At 48.6% G+C, this 22335-nt stretch overlaps 8 protein-coding genes across 8 annotated transcripts; 4 read left to right on the top strand and 4 right to left on the bottom strand.

Moving 5' to 3' along the window:
- Positions 1-312: 312 nt before the first annotated feature.
- On the top strand, positions 313-1755 carry FTJAE_3007 (transcription factor jumonji; the record flags this gene model as incomplete). Its single annotated transcript, XM_037349259.1, has 1 exon — positions 313-1755. One exon carries the CDS (start codon positions 313-315, stop codon positions 1753-1755), a length of 1443 nt encoding a protein of 480 aa, XP_037209920.1.
- Positions 1756-2185: 430 nt separating this feature from the next.
- Positions 2186-3362, bottom strand: FTJAE_3006 (uncharacterized protein; the record flags this gene model as incomplete). Its single annotated transcript, XM_037349258.1, has 2 exons — positions 2186-2883; positions 2939-3362. The coding sequence occupies 2 exons, from the start codon at positions 3360-3362 to the stop codon at positions 2186-2188; spliced, it is 1122 nt and encodes a 373-aa protein (XP_037209919.1).
- Positions 3363-4924: 1562 nt separating this feature from the next.
- FTJAE_3005 (uncharacterized protein) lies at positions 4925-6094 on the bottom strand (the record flags this gene model as incomplete). Its single annotated transcript, XM_037349257.1, has 3 exons — positions 4925-5236; positions 5315-5828; positions 5880-6094. The coding sequence occupies 3 exons, from the start codon at positions 6092-6094 to the stop codon at positions 4925-4927; spliced, it is 1041 nt and encodes a 346-aa protein (XP_037209918.1).
- An 870-nt stretch (positions 6095-6964) lies between these two features.
- FTJAE_3004 (peptidyl-prolyl cis-trans isomerase-like 3) lies at positions 6965-7519 on the top strand (the record flags this gene model as incomplete). The annotated part of the gene is made up of 2 exons (XM_037349256.1): positions 6965-7042; positions 7094-7519. The coding sequence occupies 2 exons, from the start codon at positions 6965-6967 to the stop codon at positions 7517-7519; spliced, it is 504 nt and encodes a 167-aa protein (XP_037209917.1).
- Positions 7520-7817: 298 nt separating this feature from the next.
- On the bottom strand, positions 7818-8725 carry FTJAE_3003 (uncharacterized protein; the record flags this gene model as incomplete). Its single annotated transcript, XM_037349255.1, has 2 exons — positions 7818-8061; positions 8124-8725. 2 exons carry the CDS (start codon positions 8723-8725, stop codon positions 7818-7820), a joined length of 846 nt encoding a protein of 281 aa, XP_037209916.1.
- Positions 8726-9800: 1075 nt separating this feature from the next.
- Positions 9801-11453, top strand: FTJAE_3002 (peptidyl-prolyl isomerase CWC27; the record flags this gene model as incomplete). The annotated part of the gene is made up of 1 exon (XM_037349254.1): positions 9801-11453. One exon carries the CDS (start codon positions 9801-9803, stop codon positions 11451-11453), a length of 1653 nt encoding a protein of 550 aa, XP_037209915.1.
- A 1430-nt stretch (positions 11454-12883) lies between these two features.
- On the top strand, positions 12884-15181 carry FTJAE_3001 (heat shock factor; the record flags this gene model as incomplete). Its single annotated transcript, XM_037349253.1, has 2 exons — positions 12884-13335; positions 13387-15181. 2 exons carry the CDS (start codon positions 12884-12886, stop codon positions 15179-15181), a joined length of 2247 nt encoding a protein of 748 aa, XP_037209914.1.
- A 3028-nt stretch (positions 15182-18209) lies between these two features.
- On the bottom strand, positions 18210-19445 carry FTJAE_3000 (G1 S-specific cyclin; the record flags this gene model as incomplete). The annotated part of the gene is made up of 2 exons (XM_037349252.1): positions 18210-19208; positions 19260-19445. The coding sequence occupies 2 exons, from the start codon at positions 19443-19445 to the stop codon at positions 18210-18212; spliced, it is 1185 nt and encodes a 394-aa protein (XP_037209913.1).
- Positions 19446-22335: the final 2890 nt, after the last annotated feature.

Here is a 22335-nt window from a genome sequence, read left to right as displayed (position 1 = left end):
CCCTAGGTAGGCTCCATTTTCTTTTCTGTTCATACGATCATCGCGCAACAAAGTCCCTGCTCTACTTCTGTTCTTTTGTGCCTTTGTCCTGGTTGTTCGCTGTCAAGAATGCGAGTTCGGAGCCTCAAGGCGCATACAAAAACTCTGGCCTCTGCCCTGAAATAAGTGGCGATTGTGCTCACCTCTCACTCGCCGCCTTTCTCGCTCACGCTCACCCTCACTTTGTTCTCCACTACTAGACATCAATCAACACCAGAACCTCATCGCATCGCTTGCCTGTCGCATTGGCGAGGCGGGCCTCTCCCGGCTTCAATGGAGATTCAACATCCCCCGCATGAGTTTGCGGAACCCGTTCTTCATTTCCAGCACTCTTCGCACCTTGAACCTGAACCTGGGCCTGGGCCTGGGCCACTTCCCACTACCGAATCCCTAGACGAGCAGCCTCCAATCCCCGCCAAAACACAGCAAAACGTCATCGAACCACAGTATCCTCAACCGTCTCAATTAATCTCAGACCAAGATATCGTCACGAATGGGCTATCTCCGCTAGGACAAGTCCCATCACTGTCCCCGGACCTTGACGAAGACGACGCAAGCTCAATTCTCAGTGATCTACCATCTGAATTGGATGAGCCTGCTGCAGAACCTGAACCAATAGATTTTGATTGGGATGGCCCCGAGGGACATCAAGTTCTCCGACTCAAACCAACCGTCGAGCAATGGAACGACTTTCCGGCCAATCTCGCATTTGCCAGAAGTCTTAAGGCTGAAAGCCACGGTTGTTTCAAAATCGTCCTTCCTGAGGAACTCATAGAAGACCTCCCAGCAAAGGACTCTCAAAAAGTACCGGCGAATGCTTATCGCCCAACCCAAATAAAAAGGAACAGTTTCTGGCGAGTTGACACAGTTCCGTCCGTCGGCAGTTTCAATTCGTCCGTTACAGGTGCGAAATGCAATGTCACGGCGATCAAAGCCATCGATCAGCTCAGAAAACTTTATCGCAAGAACGACCACAAGCAGATTCGCAATGTACGTTATCGAGTTGACGTCCCTGCATGGACTCCCGAACAACGCCTTGAAGCCGGGGTTCCTGAAAAAAGCCCAATTTATCCCCTTAAAGGTGATAAGCTGGATAACACAAAAGCCATAATTCCTGGAATCCATACTCCATATGTGTATGAATCAGGGCCCCATTTCGGGGCAAGTTTTCAAATACACGCAGAAGACTTCCGGTTGGTTTCGCTCAACCATCTATACAAGGGACGGAAGATCTGGATCGTCGTGCCATCAACTGCGGTGGATGTAGCAGAAGAGGCGCTTGGCCGCAAGGACAAGTGCTCTCAGTTCATGCGGCATCGAGCCGAGTTTTTCTTTCCCCAGAAACTGGAAAAACTTGGTATACCTTTCCGCATCATTGACCAGCGCCCTGGCGAGACAATAGTAATTCTCCCAGATGCATACCACGAGGGCTTTAGCACAGGATATACGATCGCGGAAGCCAAGAACTACGCTGATGATGCTTGGACGACGAGCACCTACCAGCCATGTGAGGCAAAGTGCCAGCTGGCCACGGCCATCCCAGCTGACTTGCTGAGGCCATTGCAAGAGGGAGAGACACAGCTCGACCTGTGTGCTGGTTTTGATTTGGCGGCCTTGCAGGAATCACCTCCTGCGACGCCTACACCCGAAAAGACAAAGAGACGTTTCGAGGACGACGGACAAAGTGTTGGGAACACTAAGAGGGCTAAGGTCTAGAACGGTGCGTGGGGGAAGGATACTGCTCATTTACATGCTTTTACGGAGTTGCTACGGCTTTGCTTGTTGATGTATTGGTCATCGACTATTGCAATCTGCTAGGGGTGGGATTTTGCTAGGGATGGCTTCAATACCCATGACGCCCGGCGTATGACACTTTTCGGCAGATGGCTTTGATTTTACGGGTTAGGAACTTGGTTGTTTTTGGCGATGCCCTCCTGTACAGAGTACATTTGTTACATGGGCTTAACAGGTCCCTCTATTTTCGGTCTAGAAAGGTCTTTTTTCGTATTGATTTTCGTTATGCGTCGTGTGAAAACGTTACACCCAACTTCCAGCCATCTAGATGCACATTATAACATGTCATTTGTGAATATTGGAACAGAACCAGCAATGACATGACATCCAAGATTGCAAAATCCCACCTCTTTTACATACGTCTCTCTTCCTCCTGTCTTCGCACTTCGTCACGGAAAGCATTGCGACCACCTGTGGTGCCGTGTTGAGGGAATGTAGCATCGACAGGGCTGCCGGCTAGGCTGCCAAGACCGTCGCTGTCGGCACGAGCACGCTGAGGAGCGTCACGGTATTCACCATGAGGAGGAACTGAAGCATCGAGCTGGATGCCATTATCTCTGGCACCAAAGATACGGCGCTTGGCACGGCCAGTGTAACCGTGACGAGACCGGCTCGAGATATTGCCGAGTCCGATACGGCGGGTCTTGCGGTTCCAGAGGAAGCCACCGACGACAAGGAGGAAGAGAGAGCCAAAGACGACAGGCAGAGCGATGGTCAAGGTCTGGCCCTCGGGCAACTTCTCGTGGGACTTCTCAGGGAAGTTTTGGTCATTAAGGTTAAGGTAAAGAGATGAGGACTTGGTCTTCTCGAGGGAGTTGTTGCTGTTGCTGTAGAGGGTGATGGAGATGTTGTAGGGCGAGTACTTCATGTATTCCTGCTTGACATCGAAAGGCCAGTAGCCCCAAGCGGCGGGGACGGCTGAATCGGTGAATTCCTTGTACTTCACCCATGATTCACTAGTACGGTTGTAGAGGTCGAGGCGAGCAGTGACCAGGAGAGTAGAGTTATCAGAGGACTTGGTCTTGTTGAAGTAATCGGGATCCCAGGTAACTGAAATATGTTAGTTACTGTAATTGACGCATCAACGAACGGCTCTGTTGCTCACCATAGTATGTGTTCTTAACATCAAGGGTGCTGTTGGCGTAAGGCGAGCAGAAAGGAGCATTATCGCCGTCCTTGTTGTAGCATCGCGCAAAGACACCCTCGCCGTGCTTGCCGGTGGCCTGGGGGTTGGGAGGCTCGCCAGTGCTTGTGTGAATCTTACCCCAGCTGGTGTAGGTGTAGACGCTGGCGGTAAGATCGTGAGGAGGAGCATCAATCAGAGAAGTGGTGCCATCGACGGTGGTATACGAGGGAGTGTATGTCGTCGCAGGCTGCATCTCATCATCGACAGTAACCCAAGCGGCAGTCTGTTCGGCTCGCTTCTCGAGAGCAGGAGCATTGGCTTCGAGATCGCGCTCATGGCGGATGACTGTGGCATGGGCAGAAGCCACAAGGCCAATTGATGCGATGATCTTTGATGCGTGCATTTTTGTTGTTTTGTTATTGTTCCTTCGGCGACTCGATATGATGCTTGTCCTTGACACGTCGTTCCTTTCCCGGTGAGACTCTGCCTAATCACACACAATAACCGCCGAAGGAGACAAGGGCGACAATGGAAAAGAAAAGAGGTTGAGGTTGAAGAGAAGAGTAGATGGGAAAAAAAGAGAGCGCGTTGAGAAAAGCTGGGACACGGGAGATTTGAATGCCAATGCGAAGCAACCAGCAACAGGAGAGGCCGATCGGTCCGGACGGGACCAACCAGACCAAAGGACTTTTTTTATTTCGCGCAGGTCTTCAGTGGGTCTGTAACTGTTAGTGTGTAATTCCCCAGGGGATAGCCAGGGGCACCAGAGGAAGCCAAAAAGTTCGATCTCCAGTATGTGCGCCAAAAATAAGTCAATCAAGAGCCTCCCGTACAAAGCCTATATCTCCCTTCTTATTTCTAGCATCGAGTGCCAAGCCTCAAGTTTTCTGACCATGCCTGCGGGCATTACGGGGGTTTCAGTGGAAGCTAATGCCAGAGAAGCCGCCAAGACTGGACGAGCCTTCGGGAAGGGCGAGGGTATGAGCGTGATGTCATGGGTATGAACATCCATTGGATCCATTGAGTTCAAGATCTTTTTATGCATAGGTAGGTTAGTACTTAGACGGTGAGGTTAGACAAGCTACCAAGCTACAATCCGAATAAATTTGTATCATTCGAACGTGAGCCTTGGTTTCTGAGCCAAGGCGGGCATCTAAAGTTGGCCCATTCTCTTTTCAGTACCATTGCTCCAGCATTTCTTGATATAAATGTATTTGATAAATTTATTCATGTTGAGAAGATCAGTTAAGTATGAAATGGCCGAGCAAGACCTCCAGTTACGTTTTGATCATCTGTTCTGTAGCTTGTCCCGTCACCATAATGTCCATTCAACGTAAATCCCCGCGGGCTTTTGCCAGTCCAATCCGCTTCAAGTTTTAGAGAAGAGTCAAATACTCCCCTTTCTTCCAGGTACTCTTTGGCCTTTATGCTCTGTAGCCAGAATTTTCAGGGTCTCTTGTCAAATACCTGTCTACCTACTAGGTAGTTTCAGCATTCTCCTAAAATATACCTGCTTCGTGGTTGAGGACTTTATCTCTAACCCTTTTTTAAAAAAATAAAAAAAACTTCCTAAGAATGGCGCTGCGCTTCAGAATTATAAAGCCTCAAGACACTGAACAAACAGGCACATACTGATCACAGCTCGCCTAAGTTAGTTGGATACGCTGCCTTTTCTATAAACTATATGACTAGGAGATACAGAAATTAATAAACAAAGGGGCAATCAGTCTTCTCGACAGTTTGTGCTGTAAAACGAGGCTAAATGGACCTGGATCGGGGAGATAATAATGAAGGAAGAGGGTGGATCACAATCTCTGGAGTCTTGATAGGATATCTCTGGTAATATCTATCCTTCCCTTATGATTTCTAAACTACCTATTCTCTATGTATTCTAGTGCAACAATTGATGATTCTTGATTCAATTTAGAGGACAGAAGGATGGCAGGATGGCTTGTTTTCCCCTTCTTAACACAACTTGACTTCTATGACCCTGCCAGGAGAGCTGAACCCAACAACATCAAATCGAGTTTCAAACTTCTGAAGAATAACTATCTTGCGAATGCGGCGACATGCTGAAGTGATATCCGCAATCAGTTTGCGATACGCCCGCTCAAGCTCAGATTCGGTTACATCTTCAGACTCGACGAGATCTGGAACCGGCCCGTTCAAATACTCAAGGACAGAAGCTCGATCAAAGGGTATGTATGGCATGCTGAGACAGAGTTCTTCAATATATGTTTGGTTAAGAAGATCACAGACTATGCTCAACGAGCCTGACTAAGTAGATGTGAGCTTCTTCAACACATAGGACGGCTTGCCTTTCGAAACGACAAGCTTGTGAAGTGGTTAACTCACAAAGACTGCAGTCGTCCAGCAAGTATCCCAAAGATCTGAACGTCCTTGGATACTGAGGCATTTGAGAGCTTTGAAATGGGTTATAACTTCCAGAATGATATCCTTATCTAACAATGGACCGTCGAAATTGGGGGAAATAGTGAGCTTCTTCAAAGAGTGTTTGGTTTTAGAAGAAGAGCAAAGGCGCACCAGCTCATTATACATCCGTGTACCGTAGTGCCCATCGATATTAACGGCTTCGAGGATCTCGGGAACGCAGCGGCTGAGAACAGCGCATAATATCTCTGGCGAAGTGGAAATTTTGAGGGAGTTGAGCTTATCCCATTTCCGAGTCCGCATTAATAGTTCGCAAAGATTCTTTTCTTGCTCCTGGGGCCAGCCTCCGAGAGATAAATCCAACTCTTGAAGTTCGGTCACTTGCGAGACGCTATTCACAAGTAACGGCCCAAGTTTCTCGTACAGTGGTGGCTGGGTCCCGACGCGCCCACGCTTCTGCAGGATTACTGATATCTTCCTGTGGTAATATTAGGATTATCCCATATGATTAACATGTATTACAACTAACCTAATAAGGCTAAACTTCTTACTGGGCTTCATTGCCAGGAAGTGTGTGAACTGGTGGGAGAGAAGTCTAGGGAGACCTTCAAACCAAAGCCGTCTCAAGTTCCTCGGGGCAAAGAAGTCTTGGTAACTTTTGGACACGAGAACCAGGTTTTTCACGTCGTACCCATCTAGAAAGGATGTAACCATGTCTCGACACTCCTGAGGTAGTTTCTCCATAACTGACAGCGAAGCGTAAGTATGAGACAACAGGCGCAAGAAAATAAGAGTGGTTGGACATGAGCAGATGACGTTAAAATCTCTCTCATAAGCGGAGGTATTGAAGAGAAGAATGATGAATCTCCCGTCTGCGTCGAAAGTGCAGTGAGCTTATTGAGATGAGTCAAGGAGGAAGGTGCATAAGCGAGGGGGTCTCATCCATCACTCTAGGTACTTACCTTAAGGTAATTTGGAAAGGATGCTGCTTCGCTAAGGCAAGGTACTATAGTTACCTTACGTAGGCGTGTCAGAGCTTCAAAGAAGCAGTTGAGAAGGGTCGATGATACGTTAGTATTCATGAGAGCTAAGAGCTGAGAGCTGCCGTGCAAAGTATGTGTATTTAAATAAAAGTCGCAAGGATTAAATTTTGACTTCCCATATCTTCACAGATCAAAGTCACTTTGACGATAGAACGAATCGCCATGCACAGCATCTATAATAGATAGGAGGGAAAGGCGGCTGGCTTGGCTCAGGCAAATATACAAGGCACACTCAGCACATTCAACACCTTCAACACCTCGTTAACGCGCATCAGCCCATTTCGTCTATATAATACTCGTAGTTACAGCCCTAATTCTTTAAGACTCAGGATCATGAGTCCAAAGGTAGAAATGGTATTTGCTACCTTGAGAAATACCCAACTATTGTAAGTTGTAACTTCCCAGTTTGTTGATTGTATTAGTCATCAAGTATAAATTATCAACCTCTTCGCCCAATCATCTTCTCAATGCTACATTGTCAACACTTACCACAAAGCATTGTGTATTCTTCTTCCCAATTACAAAAAAGATTTCCTTCATCGCAAAAATCATTATCTTGAAGACAACGACTATGTCAGTCACGCTACACACGTCGCACGGCGATATAAAGGTTGAAATATACTGCGAAAGTGTTCCCAAAACTGCAGAGGTTTGTTTAATCCAGTATATGTTTATCCTAGTCTTTGCTCACACCTACCAGAATTTCCTTGCCCTTTGTGGCTCAGGCTACTACGATAAATCTCCATTCCACCGCCTCATCCCCAAGTTCATGGCACAGACTGGGGCACCCGCAACACCAAACCCCCCCGAGAACCCCAAAGGCGGACGCAGCATATGGGGAGGCGCGTTTGAAGACGAGATTCGGCCAGCGCTACGACACGGCGCTCGAGGCATGCTGTCGATGGCCAATAAGGGACCTGGGACGAACGGATCGCAATTCTTTATCACGTTCGACAAGACGCCGCATCTGGACGGACTCAACACTGTGTTTGGGCGCGTCATCGGAGACGAGGGTATGGCGACATTGGCCAAGCTGGAAGCTATCGAAGTGGACCGAAAGAACAGACCCAAGGAGCCAGTTCGTATCGAAAAAGTAACGATCCACGCCAACCCGATCGCTGGCTGAGATAGCGACAACGTCCTTCATACTTGTCACACCATGGCATTACACCATACCTCCTCGAACGAAGCACTGTACTGCCGTTACGGTACACCACTGAAGGAAGACGAAAATTGCAAACGATTTATCCCAACAAACTTGATTTTGAATATTATTCTTTATGATATTCTTGATCTACGCGCGCCAACAACAACCCCTTAAAATCTGCCGGAAAATCAAACTACCCCTTCGGAGAGGCTTTCTTGCCTCGACTCTCAAAGTAAGGTGTCAAGAACAACTAGTCTCAAGGCTTACTGAGTTATGCTCAACCTACCGAAACCGCTTCATTGTTCAGGATAAGGCTCCTAAGTTTCTTGCCTCTCAGAGCTTCTTTACCTGGGATCCGTGGACGCTCATGATCATCTTCAAAGCGTCCCCATTCCAACACTTCGGCTTTTTTCTTACTTTCGATACGGTAAGGGACCTCCTCTTCCTTCTGGGTGACATAGATCATGTCGTTCCATCCGGTCATCTCCATCTGCCAAATGAGCTTCAGGAGTTCCGCGTGGCTGCAAGCATCAATGTTTCGTGTAGAACAGGTAACCAGGAAAGGGCCCCTAAATTTCCGAACAAGGAGAAATGCTCGTTGGCTGGGTGGTAGGCAGGAAGTTCACTGGGCTCACCGCTCTGCCCTACGGTGATTATGTCATGCAGAAATTTCCACCCTTTCGAACCATCATCAACAATATCTGGCTGTCGTTCGCGTTGAGCCTCGACGAATGATAGAAACAAGAGGGTAAATTCGCCTTCATAGTCCCGGTCAGGATCTGGAGTCAACGTACCTTGGAGAATCCTTTCGGTCTTGGTCCGTTCGGCATCAACTGTCCCACTGTATTTCGTGTCTCCGAGAAGATCTATTTTCTCCCTTGTAAAAATTGAGGAGTCATATGGTGATCCACTGTCTATGGATTCTGGCTCGCGTTTTGGAGTGGGAACATTCTCTTGGTTGCAAGTAACGAAGGAACTGTTGGTGATGGCCCGTTGACTCATGGATGCGTGGATGTCTTGACGCCTTCGGTCTGCTTTAGTATCAAGCGTCTTTGGCTTGAACGCATCTCGCCATTTTCTCACATCCTTGATATCGATGTGGAATATGCGGCGCCGTGCGTCACTATTGTCATTGAAGCAAACCTTGAAGCCAGGGGCAGAGGCCCGGTTGGATTTGGGAAACATGCCCACAAAGAACCGGTGGTTCACGGATCCGTCGGGAGTTCTTGAAGGACACGAGATTGCTATGTTACGTTGCGTCTCTTGGGAACTTCTTTATCGTCTAGACCAGCCTGACGACATGAACTGGATTGAAACTGAGACCTTACCGGGAAGTTTGAAGTCGCGTAATGAGGGAGGAATAACGCGAAGCTCAGGACACTTTATATTATATGCGGTGACTTCTGCTAGAAAGGGATAATTCTTGGGCCATGTGAACAATTGCGAATGATGAGTGTTTATCTGAACGCAAGCCCTATGTGCTTATGTGGACAATGGGTGACAACAGGGTCATAGTTGAACCTACTCTGAACAAAGCTATAACTACTGCGTGTTATTTATGACTATATCAGAAATATCGTAACTGTGTTTGTTTTGAATGTTCCAAACAGAAATTCTATTGGCATAAGAAGAAAAAGACAATAGATAACTGTGGTTCAGTAGGCAACACCAAGTTCTCTAGGACTACAGACAAGTACGACCGGGACAAGAGCAAAAATTGACAAGCACTGATCTACACGAGAAGGCAAAATGTAGATTTTGATGAGACTGGGACTCGAACCCAGGAGGATTGCTCCACCAGGAAATTGGTGTTAAGGTTAACCTTAACCTGGCGCCATAACCAACTCGGCCATCTCACCATAAGGTCAAGAGGACCCGCTTGCTAAATAATTTATTTTTTGATCATTACATAGGTACTCAGTGTTCCAATCTGTACCCAGTCAAATCGAGAGTATTATTGAAATAATTGCTTGACTTCCTACAGGAATGCCATTTAAATTAAATTGGAGTCGTGACCCCTGTGTATTGGTAGCCGTATCGGCTGTTTTTGCAACATATTGACGACAGAGCATATCTACCTACCTAGGTACAAAAGATTTGGTATGGTTATCGATAAGACTCTGGTGTGGATCTCTCATGCAGGCCAAACCAAGCTTCTTCTTACAAGTAGCTCTTCCAGTCTTCATCACACGCGACTTGAATTCTACAACCTCAACAAGTGAATACCCAATCTCCGTTCACCAAAACTCAAGGCGTCGCAATGTCGGCGATATATAATCTTGAACCGCAGCCCACTGCTTCAGTTGTTATTCATACCACCCGGGGCGAACTCTCCGTCGAGTTATTCGCGAAGCAAACGCCGTTGACATGTCGCAACTTCTTACAACTAGCGCTCGACGGCTATTACGATAACACAATATTCCATCGATTAGTTCCAGGTTTCATATTGCAAGGTGGGGATCCTACAGGCACCGGCAATGGAGGAGAGTCCATTTACGATGGAGGCGCATTCAGCGGCGACCTAGATCCATGGCCCATGGACCAGCGCCAGGGCAAGAATGCAGGACCAACAGGAATCAATTTCAAGGACGAATTCCACTCTCGTCTCAAATTCAACCGGCGTGGTCTGCTAGGTTCTGCGAACGAATCGCGTCCAGATACCAATGGTAGCCAGTTCTTCTTCACGCTCGACAAGGCCGAGGAGCTCAATGGGAAAAACACCCTGTTTGGCCGAATTGCTGGCGACACGATCTACAACTTGGCTAAAATGGGCGAGGGAGAAGTAGACGAAGCAACGGAACGACCGACCTACCCAGTGAAGATCGAACGAATAGAGATACTGGTCAACCCCTTCGATGACATGAAGAAACGATCTCGAGTGGCTGCCCAAGCGCCAACTAATAAAACAACAGCAGCAACGAGCAAGGATAAGAAGAAGAAACGGAAAGACGGGAAACAACTGCTCAGTTTCGGCGACGAGGAAGATGATGACGACATGCCAGTGCTTAAGAAAAAGAAATTCGATACGAGAATTGTCATGGAAGATGAGGGGGAAGACGAAATCCCCATGAAACCAGCAAAGCAGAAAGCCAAGAAGCCAAGAGTAACGGAGAAGCTCCCATCAGTTGCAGATGAGGTCAATGAGAAAGGGCCGAGGAAGCCCACGCTTGATCAGCCATCCAATGAAACACGGCGGAGTCCTGGCTCGCTTACGATCAGGGAGGTGAAGGACCAATCACCTGAACCGGAGGCTCCCAAAAAGACCGCTCTAGAGCGAGCCAACGAGGAGATGGCCGCTCTGAAAGCATCGATGCGACGGACCATTCATGCAGAAGAGCCTGTGAAGGAGAGGAAGAAGTCTGCACTCGAGGCCATGATCCCTGAAACATCAATCAGGGGCCGGAAACGAAGGCCCGGAGCTGCCAACACCTCAGCAAGTGAGGACGCAAAAACACTCCGCATGCTGAAGGCCTTCCAATCGAGATTGGAGAAGGCGCCCCCAGAAAAGGACAACGAACATACAATAACCGGGGCTATGCGTGAAGAGGGAAGTACCCATGCTCCAGACGATGAAGCTGAGTTATGTGATTTACACTTCATCGCAAATTGTCAAAGCTGTACATCCTGGGATAAGCAGGAAAAGGATGAGAGTGATGATGAAGGATGGATGTCTCACTCCCTCAGCTTCGCAGCAGACAAACTAGGCAAGGATCTCAGTAACCGTAAGAAGGCAGAAGAAGAACTTGTTGTCATTGATCCGCGCGAGAAGGCTCGGACTCTCAAGGACGAGAAGAGAGCTGCGCGCGATGCACGGCAGGGAAACTCCGGAAGAGCATGGGACCAGGCACGAGATGCAGCAAGGAATGCTAAGATGGCTCAGGCAGCATCGCTTGCGGGTCGAGGAGCAAAGTAACCGAGAAGATCAGGTAGATAGGCCAAGTGTGGTTCAAAGCTGTTGGTGACAAGTGAAGTTTGAGACCATAATAGGAATAGTCTGTCTATGATACCCAGCACAAAAGCATCAGGCCAGGTCTAATAGTGCCCCTCCTAGTCTGAGCTGACATGGGACAGGATGACGCCAATGCTTGTTCGCTGAAGAAAAGTGGCATTACGAGTCGCATCTGCCGTCCCCACAATTCATGTCATGACCGATCTCGATCCTCGAGGACACATAGTAATGATGAAGTTTTGACTGTTTTTCCTACAGTCGATGACCGAATTAATGGAAGTGATTAAAGTGAGACATTCTGTCTCTAGAGTTGATAGAGGTTACAGAAGCTTGCAGAAGCTTGCAGGACTAATTGGAAAAAGCTGTTAGAGCTTCACCAAGAGGCTACGGATACAAAGTCGTGGCTTTCTCCAACGTTGAAGATCGAGATACGTCGTCTTATCATCACGTGAAGACCTGGGCCCATGTGCCTGACAGGAATCTGATTGGCCCAAAAATATTTGACATTCAATCCGCCCGCTCCAAATGCTCCGGAAGCCCCATTCGCAGCGCGACCATCAACTCCAGCATCATCACCGTCACGCAAACTGCACCACCGTTCAATCGCAACATCCGTACTTGCTCGCTTCAGCTTCCGGCCTGTGCATCGCCTACTACTTACCGTTTCAGGATGGGTACGCCGCTCACCATTTCTTATCTTGCTTGATCTATATAGAGCAAGGCCCACCGGCCAAGACGACAGGCTGCCTTCCAGCCTTTTTCTTCAGACTACATAACTTGGGCAGACGCGCTGCGCAACTCACACTGCTTTAAGGCATCACTACGCGAGCTCCGTACACGAAGATAGAGCAACCGAGTGGACGTCCTTGGACCTCAGCCCCGCGCCCGCGCATCTTCTCCATAATCATATCTTTAAGGCTGTGCCTCTTCACCATCAATCACATTTGACTGACTTTTGCGACAACTTTCCGCATTTACCTTCCAAAGCTATCTCGCGATTCCCATCTGCTCCCTCGAGACGGTCCAACACTTTCCCTTATCACAACCCGGACACAGCCGAGCAAAAGATAAGTTGTTGACCGCTTACCACGGACTACGTTGCGCACACGCAGCAATTACAGAAGTCTTAATAAAAGTCACAATTACGCTCTGGGCCACCTCCCTCCCAAGGCACGCATTACGTGAAATCGATTCCGATCAGGGCGACGAGGCGAACTGGCTCCAAGGCGACCAACATCAGCAGTCACAAACCCATACCCGACTAGATTAGGCATCGATTGCGCCAATCCACAGAAAATTAATCTCACCGCTTCTGAGGAAGCACCGATTGAGCCAGAACCATTTTCATGTCAGCGCCCAACCCAAGGAAACGACCAGCACCAGGAGCGTCCCCAATGATGCCCATACCGCAGCCAATGCAGCCACAGTACAACACGGGGAACCCGGCTGGCGACCAGGTAATGCGTTGGAATGGAATGGGCGACCCTTCGGGCTTCATGAACGGTGCTGATGGTATCATGGATGGGAATGCTCATGTTGGGAACTCATTTGGTCTGGTGCCGGCACAGCCACAATATGCTCAGCCTGTGTCGACGCCATCGAACACGCTTGCTCGACGGCAAATGAATCGCGCGCTTGTCCCGACCAATACCCGGCCCTACGATGGAGCAGTTGAACCATGGGGAAACTTTGTTGGCGATGACAATGCTTTGCTTCAACAAGCCCCCTCCGAAAACTTGAATGAGCAAGACAACGTTGAGATATTGGAGGAGATGGCCCAGAAGGCCAAGAGAGAGGCGCAAGCGAAGCGGAAGCAGATTCCCCCTTTCGTGCAAAAACTGAGCAGGTAAGTTTCTTCATCACTATGGGTCAAAGAGGCAAACTAACCATGTCAAAGTTTCCTTGAAGAGCGCAAGAACGAAGATTTGATTCGATGGTCAGAAAAGGGAGATTCGTTCATTGTGCTTGATGAGGATGAGTTTGCAAAGACTCTGATTCCAGAACTGTTCAAACACAACAACTATGCATCATTTGTTCGACAGCTCAATATGTATGGCTTCCACAAACGCGTGGGTCTGTCGGACAACTCGATGCGAGCCAGTGAGCGCAAGAACAAGAGTCCTAGCGAGTACTCAAACCCATATTTCCGACGCGGTCATCCAAATCTGCTATGGCTCATCAACAAACCCAAGAGTGGAAGCAAAGCAAAGAAGGGGGGCAAGGGTGCTGAGATCGATAACGACAGTGAGGATGAGGGTGCCACCGAGGAGATCCTCGCCTCTGGGCTAGGGACCTCTGCAGCCCAGGCTCCTCGATCACTACCAGCTGCTGATTCTCAACCCATTCCAAAGAAAGAGATGACCCTCGTTCGAGAAGAATTGAGCAAAGTCCGAGAACAACAGAAATTAATTCTCGGGGCCATCAATCGATTGCAAAGAAACAACAACGATCTTTATCAACAGGCGGTCATGTTCCAGAATCAGCATGACCGCCATCAAAATTCTATCAACGCCATTCTTAACTTTCTCGCCAATGTCTTTCGAAAAACACTGGAGGATCAGGGCAACTCGCAGAATGTAAACGATATTATTTCGAGCATGCTCACGAACCAGAATCAGCAGTCCGCTCAACATGGCAGTGTGGTCGACCTAGGAGACTTCATTCAACAGATGGATCCTTCATCATACGGCACACCTCATAAGAAGGCTCGCGGCCTGCTACCCCCTATTCCCAACCAGAGCCGTGCCCAGTCAGTTAGATCGTCTACCCCGAACAGGTCAACACCTGTCAATTCAACCTACCAAAGTGTCAATCATCACAACCCTGAAATGGGCCACGTCACAGAACTCCAAGAGAATTCACCTAGCGACGCAAATTCCCCCAATCTACGTCAGGAACTGGAGGCAAACCCTCATGAGCAGATGTTGAAGATGATTAACGAACACAACGCAACCAACAATCATGGCATGGATCTGCCAGAGGCTGCCGAGCTTGTGGCCAACGCCCCCAACACGTTGAGCAACGCCCAACGAAGCAAACTGGTTAATTTCATGGCTGGCCAGTCCTCTTCTGCTCCATCTGCCAGGTCAACTCCCGCCCCTACCCCAGTCTCTGCCACACCAGTACCTGCTACTGCTCAAATACCTACATCAAATGCCCACATGGCCATGCCGACTATGCCTACCTCAACCTCAGTCTCACCCCCACCCATTGAGTCCAACCCAGCTCCTTCGCTTTCCCCTATCATGGGACCTCCCATGGCACCGCCGTCCTTGAACGAGATCAACACCAACCAGTTGGACCTAGATCAACTCCAACGTCTTCAAAGTGAGCAAGATGCAAAGATTAGCGAACTTGGTAGCATACTCGGACCACTGAGTCCTTCCGGGCATGTACCTGGTCTAGGGGAAAACGAGGCGTACTTCGATCCTCAGTCGGCAGATTTTGATCAGTTTTTTGACAGCAACGCTTTATTTGGAGATGGGCAGTACAACACTGATGGCACTGATTTCAACTTCAGCCTTGATACAGACCCAAGCCACCCGAATTCGGCACTACATACGGGACATCCCATTCCCCATGTGAGCCACCACAATACTCCAAGTCCCGCGGGTACAGAAGAGATTACCCGCAATGACCTGCGGCTAGACAGCACGCCGGATCGAGGAATTAAGCGACAACGCGTGGGTTAGCACTCTTCTGAGGAGTTTATCAAGCTTCACACGAGACCAGGAATTGTCTTCTAGCTGGGGGAAAGGCCGGGTTAATTTGATCCCTGATTGTGTTTATTCCCTAGCACATACCTTGGGTATTTACCCTGCAGTGTTGACTAACAGTCACTCTGAGGAAAGAACAGCCGCAAAAGGTTCAATAGAGCCGAGACAAAAACAGGGTTGCTTTTAGACATCATTATTTGGTGTTATCTCAGGAGTGAAAGGGACATATTTATAGAATCCATGGACGAACATGGAAGTATTGAGTTACTTACTAGGTAGGTTGGATTGATACGGGGGAGGCAGTTGGCGCGCTTTTATGACATGATGTTTAGTCGATTGAGCACGGTTAATAGTCCCTTTTTAATCTACCGCTTCTCAATATATGTCGCTGTGACTCTCATTGCTAAGTGAACTTCTCCTAATCTTCGATTATTGGCCTTTAATGAATGTGTTAGGTTGCCCTGTTTCCCTGTCATCCGTGGCCGGCGTTCAAGAGGAAAGGAATGGGTGATATTTCCAACAATAAGTTCAGCCCAAGTCTTGTTGCCCAGACATATGATGATACTGCCGCAAGAACCATAAGCTCATGATGGTTGATGAACCTTGTATCCATATGTTGTATGCATAAGCGACTCCAGCGAATTAGAAGCTATAACAACTTTGTGGAACTAAAGCCTCAACAGCCACAAGCTAGGTACTTATGTATGTGGCTCACAACTGTGGCGAGCTTTGTCTATATACACCCCTTCCCTATACAGTCTCGAGAATGAAGATATGAAAAGACGGTGTAAGGCGCGCGGGTGTTGTTTGTTTTTGCGACATATCGCGTCAGTCGTGATCTTTTAATCTCCGTCTCGTCGCGGGCTCGCAATGCGCCAGTCACCTCCATCGAGGGTGGAGACGCAATTTGCCATATCGCTCTCGGCCGAGTCAACTATTGCTACCCTACATGAGGATGCGGGCTCCTGTTCGCCTCGTTCATGCAACGAATAGACTTATACGTGTCTCCTTTTTAGGGGTTTTTGCTTGTATCTGTGCTCTGTATGTTTATTGTTTTTCTGTCTATTCTTTGAGTTTTTGCGATAAATATTCGTAATATATGTTGTGGAGAAGCGTTCTCCCGCTCAATGCACATACACTATCTACATAGCACTTACAGCGGGATCTGAGCATTGATATTTGCCCGGCTTAATGATGTGCTCTATAGAGGCGAAGCACGACCGTCTCCGACTGACGCATGTTATTCTCGTTGTAAATCCAAGTAGCAGGGAATTACGAGTCATTTTGTCTCGGCGTGGCACTGAACAATGCCCTACAGCATATCATCCCAACCAAAAGTCCATATCAATCAACATACGGAGTAGGCAGCACGGCAATAGTCAACATGTCGTAAACCCCTCCATTACTCGTAACTCATATCCATAAGATATCCATAGAACTACCGCTGCGAGACCCGTAATCCAGGATGTTGGTCCTGGGATGCTTGTTGTTGAGCTGGAACTCTGCAATGCAATACCCGACACCACACCTTAACACAACTCAGGAATGGAAAATATTCAATCCGACACAGGATGACACAACGAGATATGATTCAATAGACTTTCTACCAAAATTAAAGAATCAGCCCTGCATGAGAGCGCGTAGCCAATAAGAGTCAGCATATCTTCAACTCCCAACCTGCAGCGTCCAGGGGTAGCATGAACCTGGCCAATACCAGCCGCTATTAACTCTAAACCTTAGGAAACATCCCTTAAGACAACACCACTACTCCGTACTATGCTAATAATATGCCCTACTTCAGTAGTTCCATGCATATGCGTCTCCTAGTCAGGGGCTCCCCATGGTGCCTGCGCTGGTTGCCAGATACTGCTCCAAGTTAGCTCTTTTGGTTTCTGTCAAAGGTGCGAAATTAAAGTCTCTCCACACTGGGAAATTTCCTGACGTCAAGCTCCAAGCTTCCGCTCCATCCATCGACGATCTAGATCGTTCAGCTAGAATTCAAAGACAGATTCATAGACAGACAAAAGACGCGGCTGAACCAGAAACACCGGTATGACGGCTTGGCTTAAGCCTTGAGATGACCAAAGTGAACCCATCGATCGCCGGGTTGAACAATCACCGAAGACCATCGGAATGAGAAATGAATACGATTTGGAACAGTTCAAGTTAAAGAATTTTTACTTCTTTTTTTGTGCCTGTTTTACGTACAACTATCTATACACAGGACGGGGGGGGGGGGGCCTGAAGAAAGGAACTAGCCTGACTTCGTAGATCCAACCCAAGGCACCATTAATGCCAAAATCCTCCCCGGGACAACGTGTTGTTGTTGTGCATGCCAATGGCTTCCCAACTATGTATCGCCCGCCACCCCATCCACCCTTGAAAGAATTATGCAGACGTAGTACTGCTGTCGTGAAGAGTAGGCCGCCTCATCGTACCAGACCGAGGTCAGACACCATCGTCCCTGTTTTAATAAAGCTGGTCGGTCCATAACCGCTTATGTCCCAAAATCCGGGGGTATCCTTTTTATCCACCGCGAGGGACCTGTGTTGGTGCATTTTCGGTCTTCTTTTTTACTTCTTCCGTCTCGAGGTTGGCCAGGCCCTTCATGTGTAATCTATGTCGCCAACCAGTTTTACCCGAACGGTGACCTGTCGTTGGTCCTCTTGGGTATGCGGATGAGACCAAGTCGTATGGAGCCTGAAAAAAAATGATGCATAAAGTTGCTAAAGAAAAATTGAAAAGAAAAGGGTATGATCCGCGTGTTCCTTTTTTTGGTGCCGCTAGACTTGATATTGAGGAGAAAAAGTTTGAATCGCAAGGAAATAGAAAGCAGTCGCTAAATGCCAAAACATATGTGGAAAGATCATTCTGTTGTGCGACCATGCAATGATTTCGAACAAGTAATAGAATGTCGGAAAGATAGTGTAGAAGCCACGATGATGTACATGGGTGAACGTCGAAGGTCGAATCGTCGATTCAATATCTTGTCATGAAGAGAACATTATTGGTTCATGCCATGCTGGTTAACGTATCCGACGTATTGGTGTTGTTGACCATATACTCCCGCATGGTGTGGAGGTGTTGGTGTGACTGGGCATCGAGGAGGCAAGCCGTAAGGCTCCTTTGCCATGTTGTGGTTGCCCATTAACGAGTTACCGTCAGGGGTGATCGGGGGTGTTAGGTAACCATCGAACCCCATCGCGCTGTGTCCTTTTTGAGGAGTGCTGTAGATGTTGCTCGTGTGCTTGTTGACGGGTTCGGCTAGGGGAGTAGCTGGGTTAGCAGCTCGACGGGCGATCGCAGCCTGCTCAGCCATGAAGTCGGCCAGCTTCTGCGACACCCGAGAAAAACCTGTTGTTGAGTATTTGCGCGCAAGTGTAGGCGAGGGTTGATGAAGGTGATGCGACAATGTGATCAAGGTAACGTTCTCTGTCTGGTCCCAACCTCCATCGTTAACTTCGGAGCGGCCAAGGATGGCTCGTGCGAGAGCGAGAGATGAGCGAGCCATAACGGAAGGCTTGGTGGAAACGAAATCGCGATGGTACAAGGCAATCTCACACAGATAGGCGGCCATGTGCGCAACCTCCTGGTCGTCACCCTCCTCTGCTACCATTAGTTGCGAGAAGAAGTCGACGGTAGGGTGGCCAATGATCCAATCAAGTGTGTTGAGGACATGCATCTCCATTTGTGTGAACATGCCGGCGTCATAGAGTCCGCAGCACATGTTGTTAAGTTCGTGAATTTGGGGAACGCGGTCCTTCTTGTCACCATACTTGGCAGCGATGAGCAGTGCAGCGCATCCAACCAGCTGGTAGTGTTGCTTGTACACAACTCGCTTAGAGCAGTATCGATCGAGGAGGTTAACAGTGAGGAAGAGAGTCTCGGGAAGGAGGCCGAAGGCGGCATGGGCCTCGATGAGGAAGTCGATCAAGTAAGGTCGCATGAACCACTGGATCTCGCGCTGCATATCGATGAGGGAAGCATCTGGTAGAGTCTCATCCTAAACATTGTTAGCAGATGAGACGTGGTGGACAGCAATGTGACAACAAACCTCCATTTGTCGCATGTGCTGCATGATATCCTCGAGGTACTCATCGCCTGCTAATCGTGATAGCTCAACGCCAATGATGTCCTGCCGTTGACGGGCCATCATTCGCGCTGCTTCTTGGGCTGTGATTCTGTGGTGAGGTTCTTCCGACTCCACGAAGTAAGAGTCGTCATGTTGAGAGTACGCCATATTGGGTGGTAGGTGATTGGGGTTTCTCAGGTGGGCGGTGACTGGGCAGAATAGTGCCTGTGGCTTGTTGTCAAAGGAGCGACTGTTTGTTCGCCAGGAATCTTGTGGTCGGAAATTCGCAAAAGAGAGAGTGACTTTGGCTGCAAAAAGGAGTGATGCGAAGCCGATCAATTAGGATATTAAGATATTAAAGAACGTGGGTGAAAATGATGAAAAGAGTGACCGTGGCTGGTAACGAGACCAGGAGCATGTAGATAGTGGAGTTAAAAAAGAAAAGGGATTGGAAAGGGGGCTGTTTGAAGACGAGATCGACTCAAGGGCTCTAATGCGGTATGTGCGTCAGTATCAAGTTTAATACTAGCGGAATCTCGATTTTGCCAAGCTCGTGACTCGCTGGAGGCTTTACATTACACGGCGAAATGCACCTATGCAACTATCCCTTGGTCGATAGACAACACGACAAGCTGGCACGAGTATGGTATCGAGGGGAGAGGGGCAAGTCTTACAGCCACACGTCGGGGAGATGGGCAAAGCTCGTTGAGAATATGAGACAGTCCCTGAATCGAATCAAGCAGGAATAACGAGCTAACGTCTCCCACTGGGCAAATTTCAAGGAGAAAAAGCGTGGTGGTTGTGGTGAGGAGAGCGGTATGCGGGAGTTGAACGCTCGGCATGCAGCTATACGGAAATTAGATATGATATGTCCCCAGCACCGTGCAGCAACGGCGATGACATACCTTTCCCACGCTCGTGAACGCTTCTGATGGTTCGATTATCGAGTCAGAACAACAACGATGTAACCGAACAAGTCGCGATTAATTAAATCACTACTGTGTGTGGATGGTTCGGAATTCTCTAGGGTGCTGTGAGACTGAGAGTTGAATAACTCGCAATCGTCACTTTGACCTAGCTTTTCCCTGTAATCCAAGGGATACCCAGAATTGATTGGCGACTAGTCTTCAGTTCGACGACTAGTTTCGGGAAGGGTTGAGGAGTGGTCGCTATCGAGTTGAACTGAATTGAACCAAGGGAGCGGGCTCGTCGATGGAAGGCTTCGTCGGCGGCGGGAGCGGGAGCGTTGCGTTGGCGAGGGAGTGGATTCAGATTGGAGACTGGAATTCCCGGTGGATGAACCGAGGAATTTTACAGAGTCGAAGGAGAAGCTGGAGGGGGGGAGAATTACAGAGGGCGAAGTGGAAATAGAAAAGCGAAATACCAGTAAAGGTCTCTTTGATTCACTTTTCACAGTCCGGCCTGTTTCTGGTCCTAGTCTCACAGCTTTTGGTGGTTCCTGGCCTTTAATAGGGCGGGATGGGGGGCTTCTTGAGGGAGAGATGTTGAGCGAAAGCCCTGGGGGAGTCAAGTCAAGTTGAGAATTCTCCTCGTCTCAAGCGTCTTCAGGCCTGCTGTGTTCGTGTCAGGAGAGGAAGACGGAATGAGAGAATGAGGGAATCAACAAAACGAGAGGAGGAAGGGAAGGAGGGAGGATGAAGAGGTAGGAGGAGGATAGAGAAGAAGGAAAAGGACTGGGTGACAGGTACGCGAGTAGAGTAGGTAGTTTTAACCAACTGTAATGCAGCGAGAGGAGAAGAGATCCATGGTTTGTATGGGTGGATGGCTCCATCCAATCCATCCATCCATGGCATGGCCTAAAGTAAGCTAGCTAGCTTGCCAGGGGCGTGAGGTGTACCCGTACATAAATGCAGATGCAGGTGGAGTGTGAGTGTGTGGTCTAACTAGGTAAGTACCTAGGAGTGTGCTGGGATCTTGGGTGTGTGAGATGGGTGTCCTGTCCTTTGCTCTGTGCTCTGCCTTAGTCTAATTCGTTGCTGCATTGCATGCACCATCCGTCCTTGCTTCAAACATTGATGAATGCACTGCTAATAAGCGACTTACCTCATCCTCAATATCTCCATTTCAATATCTGCCTCTGCCTCTGTCTCTTTCGCAATACCTGGCACAAATGGAACTGACTCAATTATTACCTTAATACCGTCCTGCCCTCCACTGTTTATCCGGCCACCTAAGGAGGTACCTATCGTACCGCTTGCGGGGGCGCTGACCAGGTACCGGTTTGCTGGGCAACAGGTGGTGCAGGTACCTAAACCGGCCCCTGCTAGGAGGCCACCAGGAGTTGCCCACCTAAGCTCAGGTCGCGCGCCCACCAAAGGGAACGCCAATCCTGGCAGTTTGAGGTTTGGGAGAGGAAAAAGGAAGCTTCCATTCGATTTGCTTTTTACATCTTCCTCAAGCACATGTTCATCATTGACTCCCCTTTTTACGGCTCTGGCCGCATAAATACATGAATAGTAAGTATTTCACAAATCCTTCATATCAGGCAAAGTACTCAATGAATTGCCTCTTCTCTTTTTTTTGCGGGCGGACTTACGCTACTTTGACCTCACCACCTTACGCACCTAATTCAAGGCACGCTCGTTCGAAGGCTGGGGCTAAACTTAGGTTGCCTCTGCTTGGGGCTTTCAGAGCAGAACAGGATTGGATGTGAGTGGAGGGCCAGCATAACGCAACTCTGCACAGCACAACAGAATAATACAGCACAGGAAACCGGAGGATGACATGGGGTGTGCAAGTGCAGCAACTCCGGGCGGACGCTAGCACTCACTTGGGGCTTGCTTAGAAGCCTGGTGAAGCGTGTATCAAGCGTGTGAGCCTGCGCTGGGCCTGTCGACTTGTGCCAATTGTGTCGCGTCGTAGCGTGTTCTGTCTCTCGGCTGGGGAAATACGGCGTGGGCTTGAGGCAGGGATCCGCGAATGGAGACGGGCGTGTGAGACCGCATGTAAGAAGAAAAGTGAAAAAGATTATCAAAAATGTGAATGTGAAAGTGAAGGTGACTCTAAGAAGAAGGCTGATTGAAGATGACCGCGTCAA

This window comes from Fusarium tjaetaba (assembly GCF_013396195.1).
Source record: "Fusarium tjaetaba strain NRRL 66243 chromosome Unknown NRRL66243_c0000060, whole genome shotgun sequence".
In the NCBI taxonomy this organism is placed as follows: domain Eukaryota; kingdom Fungi; phylum Ascomycota; class Sordariomycetes; order Hypocreales; family Nectriaceae; genus Fusarium; species Fusarium tjaetaba.
Note: the sequence above shows the minus strand (reverse complement) of the source record. Positions and strands in the feature narration are given on the sequence as shown.